The 23,092-nt window shown below is 35.2% G+C and overlaps 1 protein-coding gene across 1 annotated transcript in view; it reads right to left on the reverse strand.

Annotated features, from left to right (window-relative positions):
- Positions 1–943: 943 nt before the first annotated feature.
- Positions 944–23,092, reverse strand: part of TAFA5 (TAFA chemokine like family member 5) — a 505,223-nt gene continuing 483,074 nt past the window's right edge. The window contains exon 5 of the mRNA XM_074540010.1: positions 944–1,003. Coding sequence (XP_074396111.1) covers positions 959–1,003 — 45 coding nt within the window. The 3' untranslated portion in view covers positions 944–958. The remainder of the gene's footprint in view (positions 1,004–23,092) is intronic.

Genomic DNA, 23,092 nt, shown 5'->3' on the forward strand with positions numbered 1-23,092 from the left:
GCTGTGCAAGCAGGTAGTCTTCTTTGTTCATGTACTTCCATGTCTACATATGGGAAGAGGAAGAGAATATAAACACAGAAGGATTATTTGGAGCAAGTAGAAAGTAAGATAAATATCTCTTCAGCAAGCTGCCACTGAAAAGGACAAGGATTACCAGAATTCAGTTTTTAATTGGGTTTGACAGACTTTTGAGAATGGGAAGCATCAGCACTATAGCTGTCACCATGTTCAGGGAGCACAGCCAAGAAACAATAATCTCTGAAATGCATTAGCATTTTCTGAGGCTCTCCAGTTTTGACTTCAGATAGAACTGAGCATCTCCTGTGTTTCTGAGGAACTGCTTCCACTCTGCTACCTAATAATGAAAAAGTACCTGGAATGGAAGCCAGGGATGTGCTTTATTACTTTTATTCTAGGGAAGCTGTTGTTCTATCAAAATTTACCATACTGCAAATTCATTAATCTCAGCATAATGAAGGGCTGGGAATGCAATCACAAGACACAGTTCTATAAGAAATCCCTGTTAAAAAATCCATCTTAAAAGCTTTTCCCTAGTGTAGCTCTAGCTTAATATTGAATTTGTATGGGTACCTTAAGATGGTTGTCTATTTTATGAAATTTTTCATAGAGAACAATATAATAAATTAAGTGAAACCTCTGGAGAGAAAATACTTTTTCCTGTCATTCTGAACATGGCACTTTAAAGAGCTTTTACCTGGGTATAATATTAGAAGGGGAAGAGATTTTGTGCCATGTCACTTGCATGTATTCAGCCAGAGAAGCATTCCAAAATTAGACTAGATAGTTTGGAGCATAAAAATAATAATTTCCATGATAATTAAATACTTAGCACTTCTTAATCACCAGTTAAATTTGGAGATCTTCATTCACTTTCACTTGGGCTTGTGAACACTAAGATCTTGAGGATTATCCAGAAGTCATGGCAACTGTTCAGCTGTTAGCACAGTGTGTAGCACCCAAGCAATATAACCAGGTACAGAACCTAAGAGGGGAGAAAAAAAGAAAAAACGTTGCTGTGTTATTTGCAGGCCTCACAGGGAGTATGAGAGGCCTTGTGGATGGGACTAAAGATCTACACCTCTCATGACTGGTTGTTTGGGTTTTTTCCTCAGGATATGAAATGTTCACATCTACTTGGTTAAGAAGACACTATTTTACTATCTATATAGACTTTTGAAACAAATTTATTTTGAAAATTCCAATTTTGAACAGCAAGTTCATATAGCCAGTCTCCCTGATAGTTAGGAAAGACAAATTTATGAGAACAGTGCAGCATCCTTTGTGATCCACAACTGTTCCAAAACCAAATGCTAGTTCTTTTACATAATCTTCTTGTTCTGACATAGCTGCAGTCTCCTGAAACTCTCTTTTTTGTAACTGATTTAAAAGCAAACACTTCCAGAATAAAAATATGAATAACATAGTCAATCCACGAAAAAGCAGAGAGGAAAATGTCAAAAATTCAATAAATATTTTTAAAACAATTTTTCTCCTTTTTTATTTTATTTTGAATCCACAAAAATATGCAAATAACATAAGGACTTATTTTCTCTAGTTGAGCGTACATTCTTAATGTTGTCCTTTACATCCCCTCAGTCTCATCTGAATAAAGGTCCCCAGAGTTCAATAGAGGAGCAGTGAAGCTGCAGGACATCGTCACAAAGCCATGTGACTATCCCTGTAAAAGTTCTGTGTTCATTCACACACAGGGAAGAGAATCATTATTATGGTTACTAAAGCTGAGAAAAAAGTATTTTAAGGTAAAAGAAAATTACTTTATTCATATAGAATGCCTCATTTCCCACTGCTGGTTATTAGTGCTCTTTTGCTACTGCCTATAGCTTCTCTATATTCACTTTCACCACAGAAATTTTATCACCCTTTCATCCCACTCTAATTTTCCTTCTTATTCCTCATCTTCAGAAGATTGTAGTCAGACCACAATATTTTCTAACACCTAAGAAACATTTAATATAGAACAGACAGAAAGATTGTTTGGCAAAGAAAGCACATGCACACACAAACACAATTATTAAGATATTTCTTGCTTTCATTCACTTTTATAATAAAGATTATATGTTAATATTTTGTTTTTCAAAATCTTAATCTGGTAAATTGATGGAAATTTTGTCTGTAATCAAACCAACAATACAAGCACATGCTTAGCTGGAAAATTATAAATCCATTTCTTTGAAGACACCCTACAGAATTCTAAAATGAAAGTCTTAAATACTTTGATGAAAAGGGAACAGAAACAAACTTACACTTCTGATTTCTAGAAGAGAAAAGACAAAGTACCTTCTACATGTCATACCTCTGATCTTTCTTGTGTATATATAAATAAATATATATAATTCTATTTACCCTGATATTTTGATACAAAGAAAATCAACGACATAAGATTTCAAAGTGATTTTGTTTTGTTGTTGTCAGGGTTTCTTTGTGAGTTGGTTGGTTGGTTGTTTTTTTCCATGTGGTAACTCACTTGAAAATTTCAATTATCTTTCTTTAGAATTTCCTCAGCATCATTACTCATCATGCGAAAATTTACTCATGACTTCAAAGAGTTTGTACAGCAAGAAGTGCATTGTGGAGAGTCCCTGCATTATGCTGGTTTGGGCTGATACGTACAGAAAGCCACACAATTATTTTTTTATGTATTCCTGTAGAACAATGGGAGTAAAAAGTGCTGTAGATTTCTAACACTGTGTTTTCCAGGAATCAGGAATATTCATAATGAATACAGTTTTCCTCTTCAGTGTGAAAAACATGAAAGAAAAAGACTACACTCATTATGTATAGGCAAGGTTTTCATGCTGAATATATTTGTAAAGGTTATACAATAGTAAGTAATAAAATTACAAGACCCTAAATTGTGACTTTTAACAGTGGAACCAGGGATAATATAATGATGTTTCTCGTTGCACATTTGCTTATGCTTTGGTTTCTGAATCAGAAGTCTCACAATTTTATTAATGCTGCATCTAGATGTTTATAAGCATATATCTATTGAAAAAAATCCCAAACTTTTCTTTAGCTACTCTTACCTCTTTCTTGCACTTTCTTACTCAATTAGTTTTCAGAAAAATACTAACAAAATGCATGTAACAAACAACAGGCAAGTAATTTTCACAGCTAACTAGTATTTATATATATATATATAATTCTACAAATTCTAAGCACAAATTCTCAGTCTTTAAATGTGAATTTTGAAGAAAGAACTGTTCATATCCAGGGTATAAACAATTTCTTTCTATGGTAGAGATGTTGAAACATCCTTGTTATTCCAGTACACACTGGAATAACAGAGTACCGGATTAAATTTTTTAGATCTGGTGACTTTGAAGAAAGAGGTTCCCTGACAGTAATTCTCATCCCACATAATTTTACTCCTTTATCCATTTTGTACACCTAACCCACAATAGAATGAATTACCTCATACAGTCCTATGATCAGATATGTATCTTGGAATACCCAGGAAAGTAAATTATTCTGAGCTACATCTTAAGGCAAAGGAAAGATCTGAAAAGCATTGTATACTTTTCTTACTTCTACCCCCTATCCTTTCCTGTTGATTACAATGACAGGAATCTTGGCCAACCATAAACACACAAACAATAAGCATACCTACACAAAGTTTGCAAGCAGAGAAAGATATTTAAGCGAAGTGACCAAATCATTCAGTTTTCTGTCATTTGTGCAGTGCCTGCCCACACAAAATATCAACTCTAATCCATTTTCAGATGTGTCAACTATCCAGTCTGAGTTCTGTTATCCTAATAAGGTACATTCCAGAAATTAACTAATGCCTGTTAAACTCATCATAGTCTTTGTATGGTCTACAGAATTATCACGGAAAGAGAGAAAGAGAGAAAGAGAGAAAGAGAGAGAGAAAGAGAGAAAGAGAGAAAGAGAGAAAGAGAGAAAGAGAGAGAGAAAGAGAGAAAGAGAGAAAGAAAGAGAAAGAAAGAGAAAGAAAGAGAGAAAGAAAGAAAGAGAGAGAGAAAGTGAGAGAGAGAGAGAGAGAGAAAGAGAGAAAGAAAGAAAGAGAGAAAGAGAGAAAGAAAGAGAGAAAGAGAGAAAGAGAGAAAGAGAGAAAGAGAGAAAGAGAGAAAAAGAGAGAGAGAGAGAGAGAGAGAGAGAGAGAAAGAAAGAAAGAAAGAAAGAAAGAAAGAAAGAAAGAAAGAAAGAAAGAAAGAAAGAAAGAAAGAAAGAAAGAAAGGAAGAAAGGAAGGAAGAAAGGAAGGAAGAAAGAAAGGAAGAAAGAAAGAAAGGAAGAAAGAAAGAAAGGAAGAAAGGAAGAAAGGAAGAAAGAAAGGAAGAAAGAAAGGAAGAAAGAAAGGAAGAAAGAAAGAAAGAAAGAAAGAAAGAAAGAAAGAAAGAAAGAAAGAAAGAAAGAAAGAAAGAAAGAAAGAAAGAAAGAAAAAGAAAGAAAGGAAGAAAGAAAGGAAGAAAGGAAGGAAGGAAGGAAGGAAGAAAGGAAGGAAGAAAGAAAGGAAGAAAGAAAGGAAGAAAGGAAGAAAGGAAGAAAGGAAGAAAGGAAGGAAGAAAGGAAGGAAGGAAGAAAGGAAGAAAGGAAGAAAGGAAGGAAGAAAGGAAGAAAGAAAGGAAGAAAGAAAGAAAGGAAGAAAGGAAGAAAGGAAGAAAGAAAGGAAGAAAGAAAGGAAGAAAGAAAGGAAGAAAGAAAGGAAGAAAGAAAGGAAGAAAGAAAGAAAGGAAGAAAGAAAGAAAGAAAGAAAGGAAGAAAGGAAGAAAGGAAGAAAGGAAGAAAGGAAGAAAGAAAGGAAGAAAGAAAGGAAGAAAGAAAGGAAGAAAGAAAGGAAGAAAGAAAGAAAGAAAGAAAGAAAGAAAGAAAGAAAGAAAGAAAGAAAGAAAGAAAGAAAGAAAGAAAGAAAGAAAGAAAGAAAGAAGAAAGAAAGAAAGAAAGAAAGAAAGAAAGAAAGAAAGAAAGAAAGAAAGAAAGAAAGAAAGAAAGAAAGAAAGAAAGAAAGAAAGAAAGAAAAAGAAAGAAAGAAAGAAAGGAAGAAAGGAAGGAAGGAAGGAAGGAAGAAAGGAAGGAAGGAAGAAAGGAAGGAAGAAAGGAAGAAAGAAAGAAAGGAAGAAAGGAAGAAAGGAAGAAAGGAAGAAAGGAAGAAAGGAAGAAAGGAAGGAAGAAAGGAAGAAAGGAAGAAAGGAAGAAAGGAAGAAAGGAAGAAAGGAAGAAAGAAAGAAAGAAAGAAAGAAAGAAAGAAAGAAAGAAAGAAAGAAAGAAAGAAAGAAAGAAAGAAAGAAAGAAAGAAAGAAAGAAAGAAAGAAAAAGAAAGAAAAGAAAAGAATTTGACATCCATTATTACTTGCATATCCTTCACATCTGACTATAGGCAATTATTTAACACATTTTTTAAATTTCAGTTTAGTACTGCTTGGTGTTTAAAAACAAAACCCAAACATCCAATGATCATTCAGAAGTGTACAGATAAAACATACAGCTTTTCTTTTTCATTGTATGTGAGTTCATTCAGTTGGATATCATATTCCTGTAATAATTTTGGTCACAATGAGAAAAGTCACACCTTTTACAGATTAATTTATGAATGCACTATCTAAAAGTTTTATAAAGCATTTTGTGAATTTCATATTTTATCCTTTTAATACAAAACAACAATAATGAAAAAAAGAATACTAAAGCTTTTTCCTCTAAGCTCAGGCAAGCATGCTCAGCTTTAAACCAAAAGAAAGATGGCATTACAGACTGGTAATGTTTTCAGAGAGGATGCATTAGCATTAAAAATAAATATTATGCATTCACATAAAAGCAGAGATCTGTCTACACAGTAAATCACACTTTTAGATTCGTGATATTCAACAGCATGCAAGAAAATGGTAAGAAAAAAGCTTTTACCATATATATATGTATGAGTACACAATGCACTTAGTACTTTTAGGAAAAAAAGTATGCTAATGCTCTTTAGCAAAGTGGGATGCAATTAATTTCAAAGGATGTTGGTCTTTCACTACTGTGGAATGTGGCTAACAGATCACCAGTTAATTTACTGAATTAAGCCCATGTGAAAAACAACTTAGTAGTATGTGTTCATCTATTCCAGGAAACTCATCATTAAAATATATTTAAATACCAACTATCATGTTGATGAGTGCTTTTTTTCTAATAGGACTTTTTACAAGAGTCTAAGATGTGACTTTTCAAATATTTGATATAAAAACAGATGAGTAAAAAAACAAAAAAGACCCTCCAGAACCCAAAGCCAAATAACAGTTTTATCTGTGGTGAGAATTGTAGCACAATAAATTCTACTTTTTTTGCCATTTCTAATAAAAGGCTTTAGGCTGTTCCCTGAGCTCAGAGCACCAGTCTCAGGGCTGGCTTGGGCTCACCTTGGCCACAGCTGGGCTGGGCTGGTTTCAGATCCTATCTCAGGTCCAAGTGTCTCTTGCATCCCCTGCCCAAGCCTGGACTGTGCCAGCTCCTCCATGGGAAGGGTCTGGCAAACCCAGAGTGTTCTCATATCTGAGCATGGGGAAATGGTGAGGGTTATGCTCATCCCTCACCTAGGATCAGCCAGGAAGCATTAGCCAGAGGTAAAGAAATATTTTAAAATTAATACTAGCATATCCAACTGAAGAGGAAAGATGCACCCCAGCTTTGCACACAAATCTCACATGCAGTTCATAAATTACCTGTCCCTCCTGGAGAGACTTTTGATGTTCCAAACCCATTAAAACCTTTCCAGCTCATGAGGCATAATGAAGTCCTGACCACAGATCCCAAAGACATACTGAAAGGATGAGAGTAAGGCCAGGTAAAAAGGGTAGATCCTAGCCTGTTCACATACAAGGCCTTAAAAGTATTATTGGCTTTTTGGACTGTTGGATTGTTAAATAGTTAACTGAATTAGCTATAGGATCATACATAAATGTATATTATGTTCCTTTTTGTTTTTAGTGTAATAGATAAACTGCTTGAGAAAAAAGCTGAAGGTTTTTTTACTGTTTTCACACTTTGACTAAAAAAATCTGCAACCATCATATGAAAAATAAAAATCTTGGAACATAAAAATTAATTAAAGTCATAGTTAGGTAATAGCGCAGCTGTTTTCTTTAGCTTTGTTCTCGTGCACTGCCTGTACCTGAAGATTTAGCAATTTTTTTAAATTATTTTTGTCAAGAAGGGCTGTCTTCCCAACATACATTGATCACTCAAATACAATGTTAGGAAGGCAGATAGATAAGATATGTCATCGATAGAACATGCATGCGGCATCACAGGAGCAAATGTGTACCTGTGTATGAACTTGACTATCTGCTTGTCCCTTAATACAGGGTAGAGGAATCTGTCCATCATTACCCTCAATAGCTTTGCAGAGATTTCTTTCGCTGGAAGGAAAGAAGGGAATTTTACAAAAGAGGAGAAAGGAAAGAAGGGAGGAAGGAAAGATGGGAGTTCTGTGCAGCATGTGATGATTTGCTGTAACATTCTTATGAGCAGCCTCACTCCATTCATAGTCCTCCTAAGCCAGAGGTCTCTTGGCAAATATTCTGTAATGATGACAACAATAAGGTTTAAAAGTACTTCTCTGACATACCTACACAAGATTAGTCAAATGTACTGCAGGATATTCAGTAGTGAAATTTAAAACAATGAACTTTATATGTCACAAGGGACCTGCATAAATCCACTTCAGCATGAATCAAGTCCACAGTTTTTATTCTAGTCTTAAATACTACTGTAATAGTTTTAACCTAGAGTGCTCTAATTCCAATAAAAAGCATAGGAAGTTGTGTTTTGTGAGGGGTGGTTGTTTTATTGCATTTGTTTTAAATGGAATGGGTGAATGCAAGATATTAATCGACATACTTATCTTACCTATTTTTGTCTCCCACTGCACGCAAAAATTCACCCTTTATCCTCCTGTTTTTTTGTGAATAGGTATACCCTCTCAAAACTCCTCTTTACAAATTATTGCCAGTGGAATCTCATGAGTGAAAAAAAAGGTACAGACTAGAACAACTGTATATGCTTGAACTAGACTGGAATAATTTCATTCCTATTTAGCTATTTATTAATGTCATAGAGTTGAGCTCTGTTATCATTAAATACTTGTCATTATAATGAGACTTCATGGAAAAACAGTTGGACATACAAGTCAGATTTTAGAGTGATACTCAGACACAAGATAGGCTTTGACAGAATGAAAAACAATTTTTGCTAAAATTGCACAGGTTTAGGAAAAATATCTATCTGTCCTGTTGTTTTGCTTCCTTCCTTTCATGAGTTTGATTATTTAAAGACAGCATTTTGACATAAAAATTCTTTAAAAGAAAAATAAATCAGAAAGAAAATTTTCCCAGTTGTGAATTATGATGTAACCTGTAACTTGATGATTGCATTTGCTGCTGCTGTCAGTGTGTGTAATGGACAATGTCCATTAAATAGTAGGTATGCAGTTTCTATCTATTTGTGTTCACTGCCGCTCCCTCTCTCATTGAGATTTGGATATCTATATTCAAAACCAGATTTGAAGAGACAATTCTTAATACGTTTAATTCTTTAACAATTAATATTAATTGTTAAAGAATTTATTAATTAATAAAATAATTAATAATATTAATTCTTTTGCCACATATAAAGATAATTTTTCTCTGGTTATAAGTGACTTTATTTCATTGCTGCCTTATGAGAATAATGTGTGTTATTTCAATTTTACAGATATAGAATGGGTACATATGGAAGTTAAGGTTTACATATACATCAATGACATATCAGGTAAGGTAAATGTCATGCATGAGAATATATTTCCAATTACTAACATGCAAATTATTGTTACTCTGTACTGTATGCCAAACCCTGCTATCAGTCTCTTATCTGGCTTTTTGCCAGTGCAAGTGCTTACTTTCTAGTAAGGAATTCAGTCAACACCAACACTTCACATATTTCAAATAGCTTGATCATAGTTGCATATACTGTGAAGTAGCAAATAGAAGTAATATATTAATAAATTTTGTAATTTCTGTGGATAAAACACTGTAGCATGTGGCTGTATTGAGCCTTGCATAACAGCTCCTCATTCTCAATGCAAGTCCCACATTCTGTGGAAATACAAATAGTAGTATAATGTTTGAGGCCTGAGAGGTTGCACAGATAAGAATACATACCCAAAAATTAATGAACTAAGCATGAGAAATTCAAGGAGTTGAACAGTTTCAGAGCAGTCAGAAAAATCAAAAGAAATCATGCAGGCGTAAACCCGATACTTGATTCAACAGGGAGATGAATGAAATCTCAGTTCTAATTCTATTTATGTTTTACAGTAAACATTAACTGGATTTTAAATAATTGGATTTTAAAGAAAATAAAGAGTAAAGCCTAGAACCTTGATTGTTTCTCAGCCTCTAAATGCATGCTAACAAGTCAGAAGACTCTATTTATTCTTCTATCATTTTCCAGATTTGTAAAGTCCTATGCCAAGGGATGTGCAGAGGAGCTGAAAGCACCAGCTTACCTCTAATAAATAGGAAATTTCCACAGAACATGAGCTATACAGATCAGATGTGAATTTACTAAACATTACAAACAATTTACCATGTGAATTTACTGATCACTGGGTTAAGGGAAATATGTCTCCTTTGGCTGCATGTCAGAGGCAGATCTGTAACTCCTCCTGCTAGAACAGACAGTGGCTTTTGCCCTTAGCAGAGGGCTCTGTGTGCTCACCTCTTACACAATTTACTACAACTTTACACCCTGCATCAGGAGGGTGACCCCAAGACAGAGGATGAGAGTTAGACCCAGTGTGAGGCACCTAACTCATGCCCTACAAGAATCTTAAGAGTCTAACACTCCACTTTGGTTTCCTGTTTTAACTCTTTATCATTATCTGGTTTAAAACTGAAATCAGTAATTCTCTGCTATGCTGTTTTCAATGGGAATATTGCCTAGGGATCCATAACCCCAGTCAAAGAGGTTTTGAAGACTTTTCATCAGTTTCAAAAATTTGGGTTCATTTAATTCAGAAATCATTTTCAATGAGACATACAAGTCTGCATAAGACCTTCATTGCACAATGATCTGAAACTCCTAAGTGCAAAACTTGTATAAAATATCCAGTCAGAAGTCAATATTCTTTATATTATGTAATAAATGGTAGTATTGTGAAAATAACTTAAAAATGGGAAAATAAAAGAAAAAAGCTTTGTGTGTATAAATTTGAGAGCAATGTATGATGAGCTACTGCTTTAACTGCCTTTACCTGTAACAATTTTCATTACTGCCATAGAAAGCATACTAAAGGAGAAAGAGATTTCTTAGGAACTTAGGGCCAGATTCCAAATATTTTTCATTTTATAAAGTCATTTATAATAATCCAAAAGGCAGAATTATACTCAGATTTTAGAGGTAGTTTCTCATTGAATTATTGCTTAAATATTATAGCTACATATGGTTGAATAGAAAATAAATATTAAAACCACACTTCTCATCCTTTCCACAATTCAAGTGTCATTGTCAACAGATAATTTCAGAATTATTATTTGACGCTCATAGAAAATAACTTAATGGAACTAGACCCCTTTTATCTACTCTTTCTGAGATTATTTTTTCCACCAGGAAAAACAATTTCTCATTAGTGAGCTAAGTAATAAGCAGTGCCCAGAATAAGAGGAAATAGTGTAAAAGGTTTTCTACATTTCTTACTTCATCTTTCTTTTTTATGCTGATAATTTTAGTTTAATGATACTTTGAGATAAATCATGGGGCAAAAATGTCCAATCTGACAAACAGCAGGAAGTATTAATGGGCCTGCTATTTAGTAGCAGCAACAATTCTCTGTAAATGACCTTTTTTCACATGTTGGGAATTGAGCCCTCAGGATGTCCTTGAGAAATGAAAAATACCTCTGGCATGAGGAGACCAACAGGCAGTGCCTCAGATATTTTAAATGATAATTGCTACAGCAGGCCATCTTACAAAACAGAATGATGACAAAAATCTTTAATCAGTTTTATAAACAACATGTTATAAGGGTATTTGACAACTACTTTTATTTTAGCATTTCATGAGAACCATTTACTTTTATTAGATGGCTGTCTTCATGGGGTGAAAAGGAAAATCCAGGTCTACAACTCCATCATTCTTCTTTTGAAGACACTTGAGATTAATAGGACCCTGGTGATTTCATATCATTTACCCATCAGCCACTGGTAACTTCATAAGAACTTTTCCCTGGGGGCTGCTGGATGCTGAACTGCTGAGTCTGATCACTAACAATAGGTTACTAAGTGGCTGAGAGGTAGAATTAGATGAGAGCATTTACAACACCGTCTGGTCCTTGCTGTTTTCCAGCAAGAATCCCTGTTGTGCCCACTGTCTGAGATCATGGAGAGAGAAGATGCATATTTACAGAGTGATCTGTTCATTCATGAGCCAGTGTTACTACCTGCATTCCTATCTGAGGAAAAAACACTCATCAACTACAACATTTTAGGCTTTTAAAAGCTTGCAAGCTGGTGAAAGAACAGAATGGATTTTACTTTCTGACTTTCATGTGAAGAAAGATTAAAAAAATGAAGACTGAGAAATTTTACACTTATATATGTCTGTAAGTCTATAAATATAATAATTCAGACACAAATTTAATGTAGCAGTGGTTATTTCATAAATATTATATAGAGTAAGAAGGAATCACTGAGTGTTCATGTATTTCAGAAAATATAATCTTAATCCAAATAAAGTAGTGTCTTTTAACCTATTCAGTTCATAAAATGTCACCTTTGGCACTTGATATCAAAATCAACTATTGGAATACTTCCCTTTCCAGTGCAGAACCATTATCTTCAATATTATATAGAAAAAGACAAAAGAAGCTTGTTTAAGCAACAGCATCAAGACATTGAGTCTGGGGATTTTTTGTAAATATTTTCTGTGATCTGCATCATTGATCTCAGTCATTAGACTTGTAGATGTTAATTGTATTATTACTCTGAAATGAATAGGCTCAAGTAAAGATTTTTATATGTGATGTCCTTAAATTGGGAACATTTATTTTGGGGCTACAAAATTTCAAAACTCTTACAGAAATCACAACAAATATATTATACCATAAGTCTATGGTCTGCATCCCTATGTCACATTTCTCATTAATCTCATCCATTCCTTGTAACCATGAGAAATGATCCATGCTTCTATTTGACTGGCAATTTTTCCCAGCATGTGTGGTGAAAATTCCACAGAATATGAGCTTTTATTTTTAATCTTGTCTGTAAGTTAATTTTGGAAGTCCATAAAGCAGGACAAAGGACTTGTGTGGAACACATGACATAAGTACATGCAGGTTAGAAATGGAAACAAGTTCACATGATCTTATTGACCAGAAGCCTCTGTCACCATGATATATAGCTTTAGAATTGGACTCTATAGATCATCTCAATTTCTGTCACTGTGCAGTTCAAAGTTTTGCAGGTCTCTTGTGGAAAGAAAGACATAACCCTTTAAATCTATGTAGCTGAGACATAGATGTTTCTCATTCAGAAAAATGCCCCTTGGATAAAAATGAAAATAAGATACAACTGCTCATCTCAAGAGACTATCTCAGGGCCTATAAAGTGAAATAGATTTTTTCAAAATTTTTTTTGCTAAAAAATCTCAATAAATTTATTAGTATACATGCTTTAATGAATTTTATAGCATATGTTATTTATATAATTCCTATTACAAACAGCATTAGGGGCAAAAGTGTTGCAAGAAGCCTTCTCATTCAGATTAGGAGAAAAAACATCTGTGACACTGCCCTTAAAACCTTATCACAACACAAGCTCAAGCTTGGTGTCTGCACAAAAATGTCTTGTAATAAAAGTTTCCAAACACATTGTTCACATTCTCTATTGTAGGACCATTATCCTTTTTTATCCATTTTTAGAACTAGTCTTCATTTTTGCTGATTTGTTGTTTTAATAACGTTCCAAAACCTGCGAAGAATGTATCTCTTTGTTATATCAATCCATATATGTGAGTTACAGACATACATTTTGCCACCAAGAAATTGCTCGTTTTTTGTGATAGGCCCCAGTAAAATAACATAAAGTTTTCTGATAGTAGCTTTCATTTGGATATGATAAATATGAAAAATTCATTTGCTCTCCATAGCTGCCATATTTCAGGTAGAATCCAATGAGCCCATGATTTACATGCATGCTCTAATTTCTGAATGGTGACTTAGAAATACTAACTCAAAACCAGTGCTAAAAGGGATAGCAGAGCTTTCCCCTTCATGTGCTCTTTGGATCAGTCCTACTTGCACAAATATCAACATCAAAACTCCTGTTGATTTTCCTGAGAGGGACATGGGGCCCATTTACTGCACACTCAAGACCCTAAAGGATCTTTTAAAGCCTTCAATAAACCAAGCCCCTGTTGTACTGTGGCTGTTTAATTCTGTTAGAATTTTTCCCTGAGTAGCACTACACTGCAAAACATCTTGGTTTTTTTATTTCAATTTCTTTTTTCTCATACCATTTTATTGCTTTTAAACTTAAATTCCCTTTTCTTCATCTTTCATAATCAGCTCCAATGTCTTCTAGGCTAGGACTCAAATTTACTGAGAGGGCAAGCAGCAGGCAGTGAAACAAGGGCAAGCAAAGGAGTAGAACATGGGAATAAGAGGGAAAAGACATGCTAATTCAAATAGTTTTAAGTTACTCAGATGTATCTACCTTCATTTTTATCCAGATCTTGACACTAAATACTTGACTTAGCTGAATCTTACATTCATCTCATTTTCAGTAGCTTAATATACCTTTACAGTTATATCATTTCCACTGAGAGGCACAAACCAAAACCACACAGAGATAAATCACCGAAGTTGGGAACTAATTAATACTTTAATGTCTTTATGAAACAAAATAATCTTCAAATATACATATTTTATCAAGAAAAATAAGTCTTTGTTTATATTTACCAAATCTTATTTCCTCCCCTATATTGATTAGTAGCAAAGAAAACAAACAACTCACTATATCCAGGCACATAACTGTAAAAACACAAATGAACATTTGTTGAACCACATGTGTTGTGCATGTATATACATTCTGTCCCCATAAAGCTCCTTCTTTTGCAGTTTATTGCTCCATCTGCAAATTGTCCTCCAAATACACAGTATGTGGCATGACATAACTGTCAATTCTCCTCTCCAGATGCTCGTAAAGGGGCAATGAATACTGGAGAGAGAGTCAACTTGAAACGCCTAAATTCCTTTGGAGGAATAAAACTGAAAGGACTTGACAGTACATTCCTGATTAGACCTTTCCACCTGAACCCATTCTTCATTCTCTTTCTGCTGGCATCGGGTTTTATTGTAAGGGGATGGCTTTGTGCAGGCTACTTTGTAGAGATAGTGAGCAACTGAGGCAAGCTGGGCAGCTACTGTAAAGTGCACAAATTACGGTCTATTAAACTATGCCTCCATATGGGATTAGGTGGATGATAATTAAGCCTTCCCCGCTTCTAGATGACAAAAACCTGCCAGCAGCTCCGGATCACTATTTTTAAAGTGGTTTGTAGTGTGTAGAGCTGCGGAGCTCCATCCTTTTGTGAGATGCATTCGTTTCCTGTCTGGATCAGGGATCAGAGACCTGGGTCACTTGCATTGAAACACACACTGTATTGACACTTGCAATACTTTTTTCCCAGACACAGGGTAAGACCTGGAGAGATGGTTAGTAAATAGAAACAAAACAAAACCACACAGCAGGAATGCTACAAAGCATCCCACAACTTCATGAAATACAGTTGTGCTTACCAAGCCAGTCTGGCAGGATGAGACTGCCTGTTACTGTGGGAGTATTTCAGAAGGCATATATCAGTCCTGTGTTCTTAGGTCATCTGCCCTTACCCCTTCACTGTGCTCCATAAAAAAATGTTCCAAAGGGGAGCCAAAGTTTCTCAAATATACTTTAGTTTAACTACAATTGCAGGGAATGGCAACAACCTGTGTAGCACTGCTCCAGCCAAGGCATTTAACCTGGAACCACAGTGACTGACAAGGGGTGAAACTACCAGGGAAAAGTCCTCAAAAAGATTCACCTAGTCCTGAAATCTGTCTCTGACACAAGCTGCTGCAATAACCAGTGGCTTAACTTTGTTATGTTCAAGAACAAGAGAAGTCATTGCCTTGAATATTTTCTTTGACATTACAGGATATAAGAATACACGTCCCAGGAACTGAAAGGCTGGTTTAGAGTTTCAGCTGTGATAAGTTTCAGTAAGGCCATAAGGTGCTGTTGGGTTTTTAGCAATTTTTGTTTTTCAAAACATTTTATTTTCTTGATATGTCTGCTAAGATTTTTTTTCCCCATTTCATCTACTTACACTTCAAATTGAGTTTTCCTTTAAAGGCAAATGCTTCTGAAAATTAAATAATATTTTATGACATAAACTCTGCTATCACTCATTTTCATCACTTAACAAAGTCTTATGCAATTGGAAGCACTGGATCTGAGAGGAAAATCCAAGTCAATGTCAGTGATTTTCTTCCTACTCTCAGGCTTCAACAATTATCTGAGTTTTTGTAAATATAAAACTGACTTGTTCTTCATCATATAACGTCCAAGTATTGTCTTCAGAGATTAAGAATAAAGTGTCCTGAAACTACCAGCAACCTGCACGAAGTACTGTAGTCACCAACATGTGATGAAATAGCATTATGGGTCAGTATTCAGGTTTGAGAGTTTTATTGCAGTTTATAACAAAAATATAGTTATCTAATGTAATTTGTCTAAGTTCCATGAATATTTGAAAGCTTGTTGACATTTTCTGCATGATATATATTAGCAAATCTGTTTTGAATCTTTGAAATCTTGAGGAATAGTTATCCTCATTTTATGATTATATTTATTTGAATGATTGTGATAACAAAGAAACAGTAAACCAATCTATTTTTGCATAGCAGGTGAAAACACAAGGCAAAAATAATGTGATGCTTCCTTTGGGATTGGTGTGATAGTAATTGCACCCTCATTAGTTTAATTTTGGGAATCCTTTCAGTCACTGCAATTCACTTTATCAAGTTCATTCATTCAGTCTTAAATGTTCCAGTGCTCGATGCCCTGTGATTAGATCTGCTTTCTTATGTATCCAGAGGGGAAGAGCAGTCAAATAATTTGAAGCAGGCTACAAGACTATTGACATATGCGTTGATGTAACCCATGACAGGAATGGCCCTAGTGATGGCAATCCACAGGAGGCAGCACACAGCCCTGAATACCATAAACCCACTAAGCTGGAAACAGTGCTAGAATTCAAACCAACCTAATTCAATCAAACACAGCTGTGCTACAGACTGTCCGTAGACCATCTTTTGGAAGACTCATTAGAAACAAACAAAATTATGGCAATCATGCATTTTATTTAACATTTGATTATGCCAGTATTCATGTTATGAATCAATCATGTATATTATATAATTTTTAATAAACATATAATGCCAAGAATACCTGAGGGAAGTTGAAAATACATGCTGGTTTTTGTAATATTTCAATAAATATACAAAATAAAAATATATTTTGTAATATATAAAAAAGTGCTGTTTCAAACTGTGAATACTCAAGCTGGATTTCAGAGCTGTTTCTCAAGAATTAGAAAACCTAAAAACTGGAATGCCTTACTGTGAAGAAAGAGAGAGAAAGAGAGAGAGAGGAAGGGACGGACAATTTTTTCTCCTTTCCTGTATGAGAAATGTTCCCATCTACCAATGACAGATATGTGCATTATGGAGAAACCCAGAGCACATGACCTGCTCCCAAATGTCACAGTCAAATAGAATTCAGTATTACATTCCCATTATTGACCTTAACTGAAGGTACATCCTTGAGGATGCAGTATGACATTGATGGTAGTGATAGAGAATGGGGAGTCTTAAAAAGATTTGTTAAGATGATTTGGTCATGCTTGTCAAATCTCAGGCATCTCTGACTCACTTCATTATTTTTATATTTTACATTTAATCCTGGCATGTTTTATACTGAATGCTAGGATGGAAGACTATGATACAAATTTAACCTTGTGCAAGATGGCCCAGCCCTGCAGAGGTTGGCAATGCTTCCTGATCCATGAATGTGTGTGTGTGATTGGTACTCACTTTGCCTCATGATGCTGTCAGTTCTCCAGTGCTGCTCAAGTGTGACTGAAAAATCTGTCCTAAAATTTTGGAGAAATAATCTGTGCATGTGTAAAAATGTGTGGAAAAATCAAGGCCTAAACCAAACTGTAAGCCCTTGGAACCTTGTCACCAGCCACAGATCTTTGATAATTCATATGAGTACAAAATCCTTTTGTTTTGGCAGTTAATTTGTGTGGTAGTAGGAGAAATTGTGTAATTGCATTCAGAGCCTCCCCAGTTATTTACTGTTGAAACAGATTTTTTTCCAAATATCAGTGTTTTAAGATGCTATCATATATTAAGAATTTAATAACTTGCAAAAAAAATCAAATGTTAAATCTGTTTAATATAAGCTTTAGTATATTAATTGAATAGAATTTTCATCAGCCAATATTTTCAAAAGAACATAAAATCCTGCCAAATGTAAGCAGTATAGGGGAAGATATGCTTATACAGAAATAATTTTCACATGCCTGTCTTTAACATTCATTACCTTTCCCTATGAACTTCTCTTTATTACAGCAAAATAGATCATAAACAGACACTGTTTCAGCCTTACTCAAAAATCATAAAAAATTGGTTTAATCAAAATCAGCCTTCCATAACTAAAGAAGGAATATGAATCAGTGTGGTGGGTTAACCTTGCTGACTGCCAGTTGCCAAATCATCCATTCTCTCACTCCCCTTTATCAGCAGGACAGGAGGGGAAAAATTAGAAAAGGGTCACGGGTTGAGATAAGGACAGAGAGATCACTCACAAATTACTGACTCAGGCAAAACAGACTAGACTTGGGGAAATGTATTTAATTTACCATAAATTAAAAATAGGGTAGAATAATAAGAAATTAAAACAAAATTAAAACACCTACTCTCAGCTTGCTTTTCTGCTCAGACTCAACTGCATTGGCTCTTTTAAGACTCTTTTAAGTCCTCCCCCTAAGTGGCACAGGCAGGCAGATAATGGGGGTTCTAGTCAGTTCATAATCTTTTGACTCTGTTACTCCTTCCTCATTATGCTCTTCTAATCCAGTGTGGGTTCCTCAACAATGGGATAGAGCCTTTCATTAATTTCTTCAGTGTGGATCCTTCCCACCAGCTTCATGAGCTGCTCCAGAAAGGTCCTTTCCATGGTGTGCTGTTCTTCAGGAATGGTGTGGGTTCGCAACAAGACTACAGCTCCTGACAGGAGAGCTGCTGCTGTGTTCCTCCATGGCCTGGTCTTCTCCACAGGTAGCAGGAGAATCTCTGCTCTGGTACTTGAAGCACCTCCTCTCCCTCCTTCTTCATTTGCCTTGCTGTCTGGAGGGATGTTCCCTTATTTTTTCTCTCTCACACAACTGCTGCACAACATTTTTTCACCCTTTCTTAATTAAGTTATCACAGATGAGCATCAGCTTGGATCATGGGCTGAGTTTGGTCCAGTTTTGGGGTCTTTCAGAGCTGGCTGGAACCAGCTGTGTTCAACATCAGGCAGACCTAGGCTTCCTCTCACAGAAGCCTTTCCTTCAGTGGCTTCCCTTGCCATGTCATCCCAATACAGTGAGTTTAACAGCAAAAGAAAACACAAGGCATTTAGTTAAATCCGTTGTGATCCTCTACAAGCTTTTTCATTCTGCACTTTTAGAGTTAAGAGTAAAGCATCAGCAGAACTGGCAGTAGCAACAGCAGTAGCCAAATTTTCTGTGTAAAAGATTGTCCAAATTGCTATTAGTAGTATCAAAATTATTATTGCAAAAATATTTCTTTAATTTATTCTTCTTTAGAAAGACAGAAAAACACAAAAAATTAGGTAAATTGGTAAATTGCTTTTCTGGAATGAGCATGCATCACATCTTTTACTTCTCTTGTGGCATTATAAAAATTATGGAAATTTCAATACCAAAAAAAGCCGAAGCCAAAAATGTAATTAAAAAATACATAAGTGACAAATAAAGAATGAAGCTCCTTCTTACATATCACAGTAGATATAAGAGAATCATCCACCTAATATAAATGCTCTTTTAATATTAGAATGTTCAGCATCTTTGGACTAGTTGTTTAAAGACAAAAGGTTGTATAAAAAAGGATGTTCTGTCAGATTTCACAGAAGCACAGATACACAGTCAATATTTATCTGAATTCTAAAGAAATGCTCCAATCTGTCACTTATATTTCTGCTTTCCTTCAGTAAGTCATACTCCTGTTTTTGTTTCTAGCAAAGAATAACTTTTAGAGATAATTTCTGTATAATTTATATGGATGTGTGTGCACCATTCCTTACTATAAAAAAATATTCAGATGTGTTGGATCATGTTCTATTAAAACAACTTATACATGAAGAATATTTTATTGAATTCACAGCAACGATGTTATTGTCCAGTTTTAGAGTGACCCAGAGCAGCCACAGGACTCTAGGAAAAAATTAAGAGTCCTTTATTTTAGATTTAGAAAAAAGAGAACACAAAGCTTCCATCAGATACAGGTATCTACTTTGGAACTACCAGTTTTAGGTGCTGTGAAAGCAAACAGGCCACTACTTACTGAAGCATCAAAATCTGTGTTTATTTTTGAGTCAGTGTGAATAGAGGTCAATTTCCATACACCAGTTTTAGTTGCATCAAGGACAGCTCTTTATGAAATTTTGCAAATACTCTGGAATTTTCCCTCTAAAGAGTATACCAGTCATAAAAGTCTGACATCTCTTTTTTTAAAAAAAATCAAACTTCTGGATAAAGCATCTGGAAGGGTTGTTAAACTAATGTTTGGGTAATATTGGACAATATCTAGGAATACTTTTCTGGGAGGCCACTTGCATAAACCTAGTGAAACCTCCCTGTATTCTACCTGTTCAGATCTCCCAGTTACAGTGTCTGCCTCCAACAGATGGTAGGAGACAATTTCATGTTCTGCCTCCAAGGATGCTCTTCCCATGAAAGTAGAAAATCATACTCAAAGGATAAGAGAAAAGGTGCTTTCAAAGCTGTAATTGTAAAAATAATAATAATTTTTAAAAATGGCACAGTATAGAAGGGAAAAAATCTGTGCAGTAGTTATTGCATGGAGCTGCATCTAACAGAAATTTGGTCGTGGACATGGAAGGCAAGAGATGATATTTCACTGGTTTCTTCAGCTGCAGCTACCTTTTTTTCTTTTACGTTTTGCTTTTATTTCTGTATTATTCTTCCTCAACATAGAGAGATTAAATGAGAGGTTGTCTTCTAAAAGAAGAGGAATATTTGGGGTTTTTAAAATGCTTCATAAAAGTAAAATATCTCAAAAAAATTATTTGATCCTACACAGATAAAGGAGGAAATAGAGGAAAAAATCCTTCCTGAGAACATTTTCATTGATGTTCAATTACCAATGAATGAACAGACCTTTTAATGCTGTTTTTTCTGAGATATGAAACACATCTGAGAGATGTGTTTAATATGAATTTAAATGTGATGCCTTAGTCATCAAGCTGCACAAGTAATAAGCTCCCTAGGCCAATGGAATCTCAGAAAATGTCACATGGCACATAACAAGGTCAAATATTGCTTCTAAAGCAGACATTATTTTAAAGAATTGTGGCTTTTATTCAACCATTCTCTCTAACAGCAGAATCTGTTTCAATGATAGGATCTTCATTTCAGGGAGTTCAGCAGTATGAAAGCAAACAACTCAAAAAATTCTGTCCTTCCAATCTGTGCAAGATATATTTCTTATGTGTTACCATTTAAAATGGTGAAAGATTCTGCTATGAAAGCTAAGTGATTTATTGCCTTGATATGGAGCACAGGTGAACATATTTCTTCCTTTTTCACTGATACCATTAAAAAGTATTGCTTCATTTGTCTTATATATTCTACCTTCATTTATCTTAGATATTTTACCTTCAACACTTGTTAGCAAGCTGCAATACAAACTTCCTAAAGAAACTTTTGATACTCAAATAATGAGAGTCCCCTGTAAAAAATGCAGTTCCAGAGACTCTGGAACACTGTTCTTTTCACTCTTTCTGTAGGAAGAATATTTAAAATAAATTAAAAATAAATTAATGAAAAATCTTGAAAGAAAAGAAACATTAGACCTCATCTTACTAACTATCCTTTTATATGTAAATAAACTAAAAGAATTTTTATATGTAAACAAACTTTGTTAGCTGTGTAGTTTATGATAGTAGGTGAAAATATTTCCTACTTCAAAGTTTCTGCTACTGAATGAGAAATTACATTATTTCTTGACTCATATGGTGAATAAATCAACAAGATAATTAGTAGTACAATTAAGCCATGGGAAAAAAATATCAAGAACATCAAAATTAGACATTACAAGAACTGCTAGAGAAAAATATTAAGAATCTAATTTTTAAATATGAGAAAGCAAATAATTCTCCTCTTGCCTCCCCCAAGATGTCAAGAACTACAGCTAAGCTCCCTGGGGCAGTACTTCAAAAGTCAACCGAGATTGGTTTACATAAAACAAGTGTTTACCAGGCTGGAAGACATTCTTTGCACATTTCTATGAATGACTTTCAGTGAAGTTCCAATAATAGCATACATGGGAGACATATGCAGCAAAGAAATCCCAGAGGGAAAAAAGGAAATATATATATATATTTGCTAATGTAAAATCTGCTAGCTGAAGTAAAACAAATTGTAAGATCTGTCTTCTTTTCCTATCTCTGTCACAGGAGTCATGACAATCTGTGCAAATTAATTAAAATATAATTGCTTCTACTATTGAAGGCAAAGTCTGGAAAACCAAAAATGTCTTTTAAATAAAGTAGTGTTTCTCTGGACATCCTTCCATGTTACTTCTGTTACATAGCAATCCTAACTCTCACTGAGCTTCTAGGTACTCCTGGTAGTTCTAACCAATGACTGTCTGTATGTCTGACAGTGTTTCTGCTTCATTACAGGTCATCAAAAAATATTTCTCAGAGGAACCAAGAGCTTTTCTCTGAACTACCTCATATGTTTTTTACCTGGAAAAAGAACAGCATGTATTTCTTTTCATTTGGATGTGTCATGTAAGTTAAAACAATATAAATATATTACTATGACAAAAACCATGTTAGTTGCAAATTTTGTTTCTCAAACAGTTAAGTGATTCCAAGCAAGCGACAGCCACACTTCTGCTGTGCTTATGATGCTTTCCAGGAATTGCTGTAGAAAATAACTTTTAGCAGAGAGTCTAAGTTTTTTCAAGTGCAAGAAATCTCTTGCACATTGAGGAATATATCTGGTCCAGGTAGTTGGGCTTGAAAGCTGCAGATGGAGATGCAGATTGGGCTTGGGTGGGAGTCTGAGACTGTGAACTGTGAAACTTTGAGATAACAAAGGTCATGAAAACTGGTGACATCAACCAGGTGGACACTGGGACACACAGCTGGAGCTCGGAGTTGCTGATCTTTTGGGTAACAGAAGAGCTAAAAGAGAATGACAGTCAGTGAGCTGGTTGGACAAGGAGAAATGCAGGGGCAGGGCCTTAGGAGGAAGAGCAAGACCTGCAGACAGACTGTGAGGGTGTAAAAGCCATGGGGTTCCTTTGTTGGGGTCCCTCCTGAGCAGCAGCAGCAGCAGCTGTTTCTGTGTCTCTGCCCTGTGAATAAATGGCTTTATGGAATGAGACACCTGAGACTCTGCAATGGGAACCCAGGGGCCAAAGTGGTGAGGGAACCTGGTCTGCCTGGCTGGAGTGGGGGGTGCAGGGAGCCAGGGGGGCTCCCCTCGGGCCCTGGAGCTGCTGCCAAGGGGCTGCAGGCCCAGCAGTGAAAGCCTCTGGCCTGGGGACTGTGACTGCCAGAGAGGCTCGAGAATGGTCTCGCTGGGAAGGTTCTTTAACAATTTAAATTTTCAATTTCATTTTAATTGTAAATGTTTCCTGTTTTCACACATTCATTAAGAGGCACAACATCCCCACTCCATAAAAAAAAGAAACACCATAGCAGAAGATCAAGA

The sequence above is a fragment of the Zonotrichia albicollis genome, chromosome 4, assembly GCF_047830755.1.
Source record: "Zonotrichia albicollis isolate bZonAlb1 chromosome 4, bZonAlb1.hap1, whole genome shotgun sequence".
In the NCBI taxonomy this organism is placed as follows: Eukaryota; Metazoa; Chordata; class Aves; order Passeriformes; family Passerellidae; genus Zonotrichia; species Zonotrichia albicollis.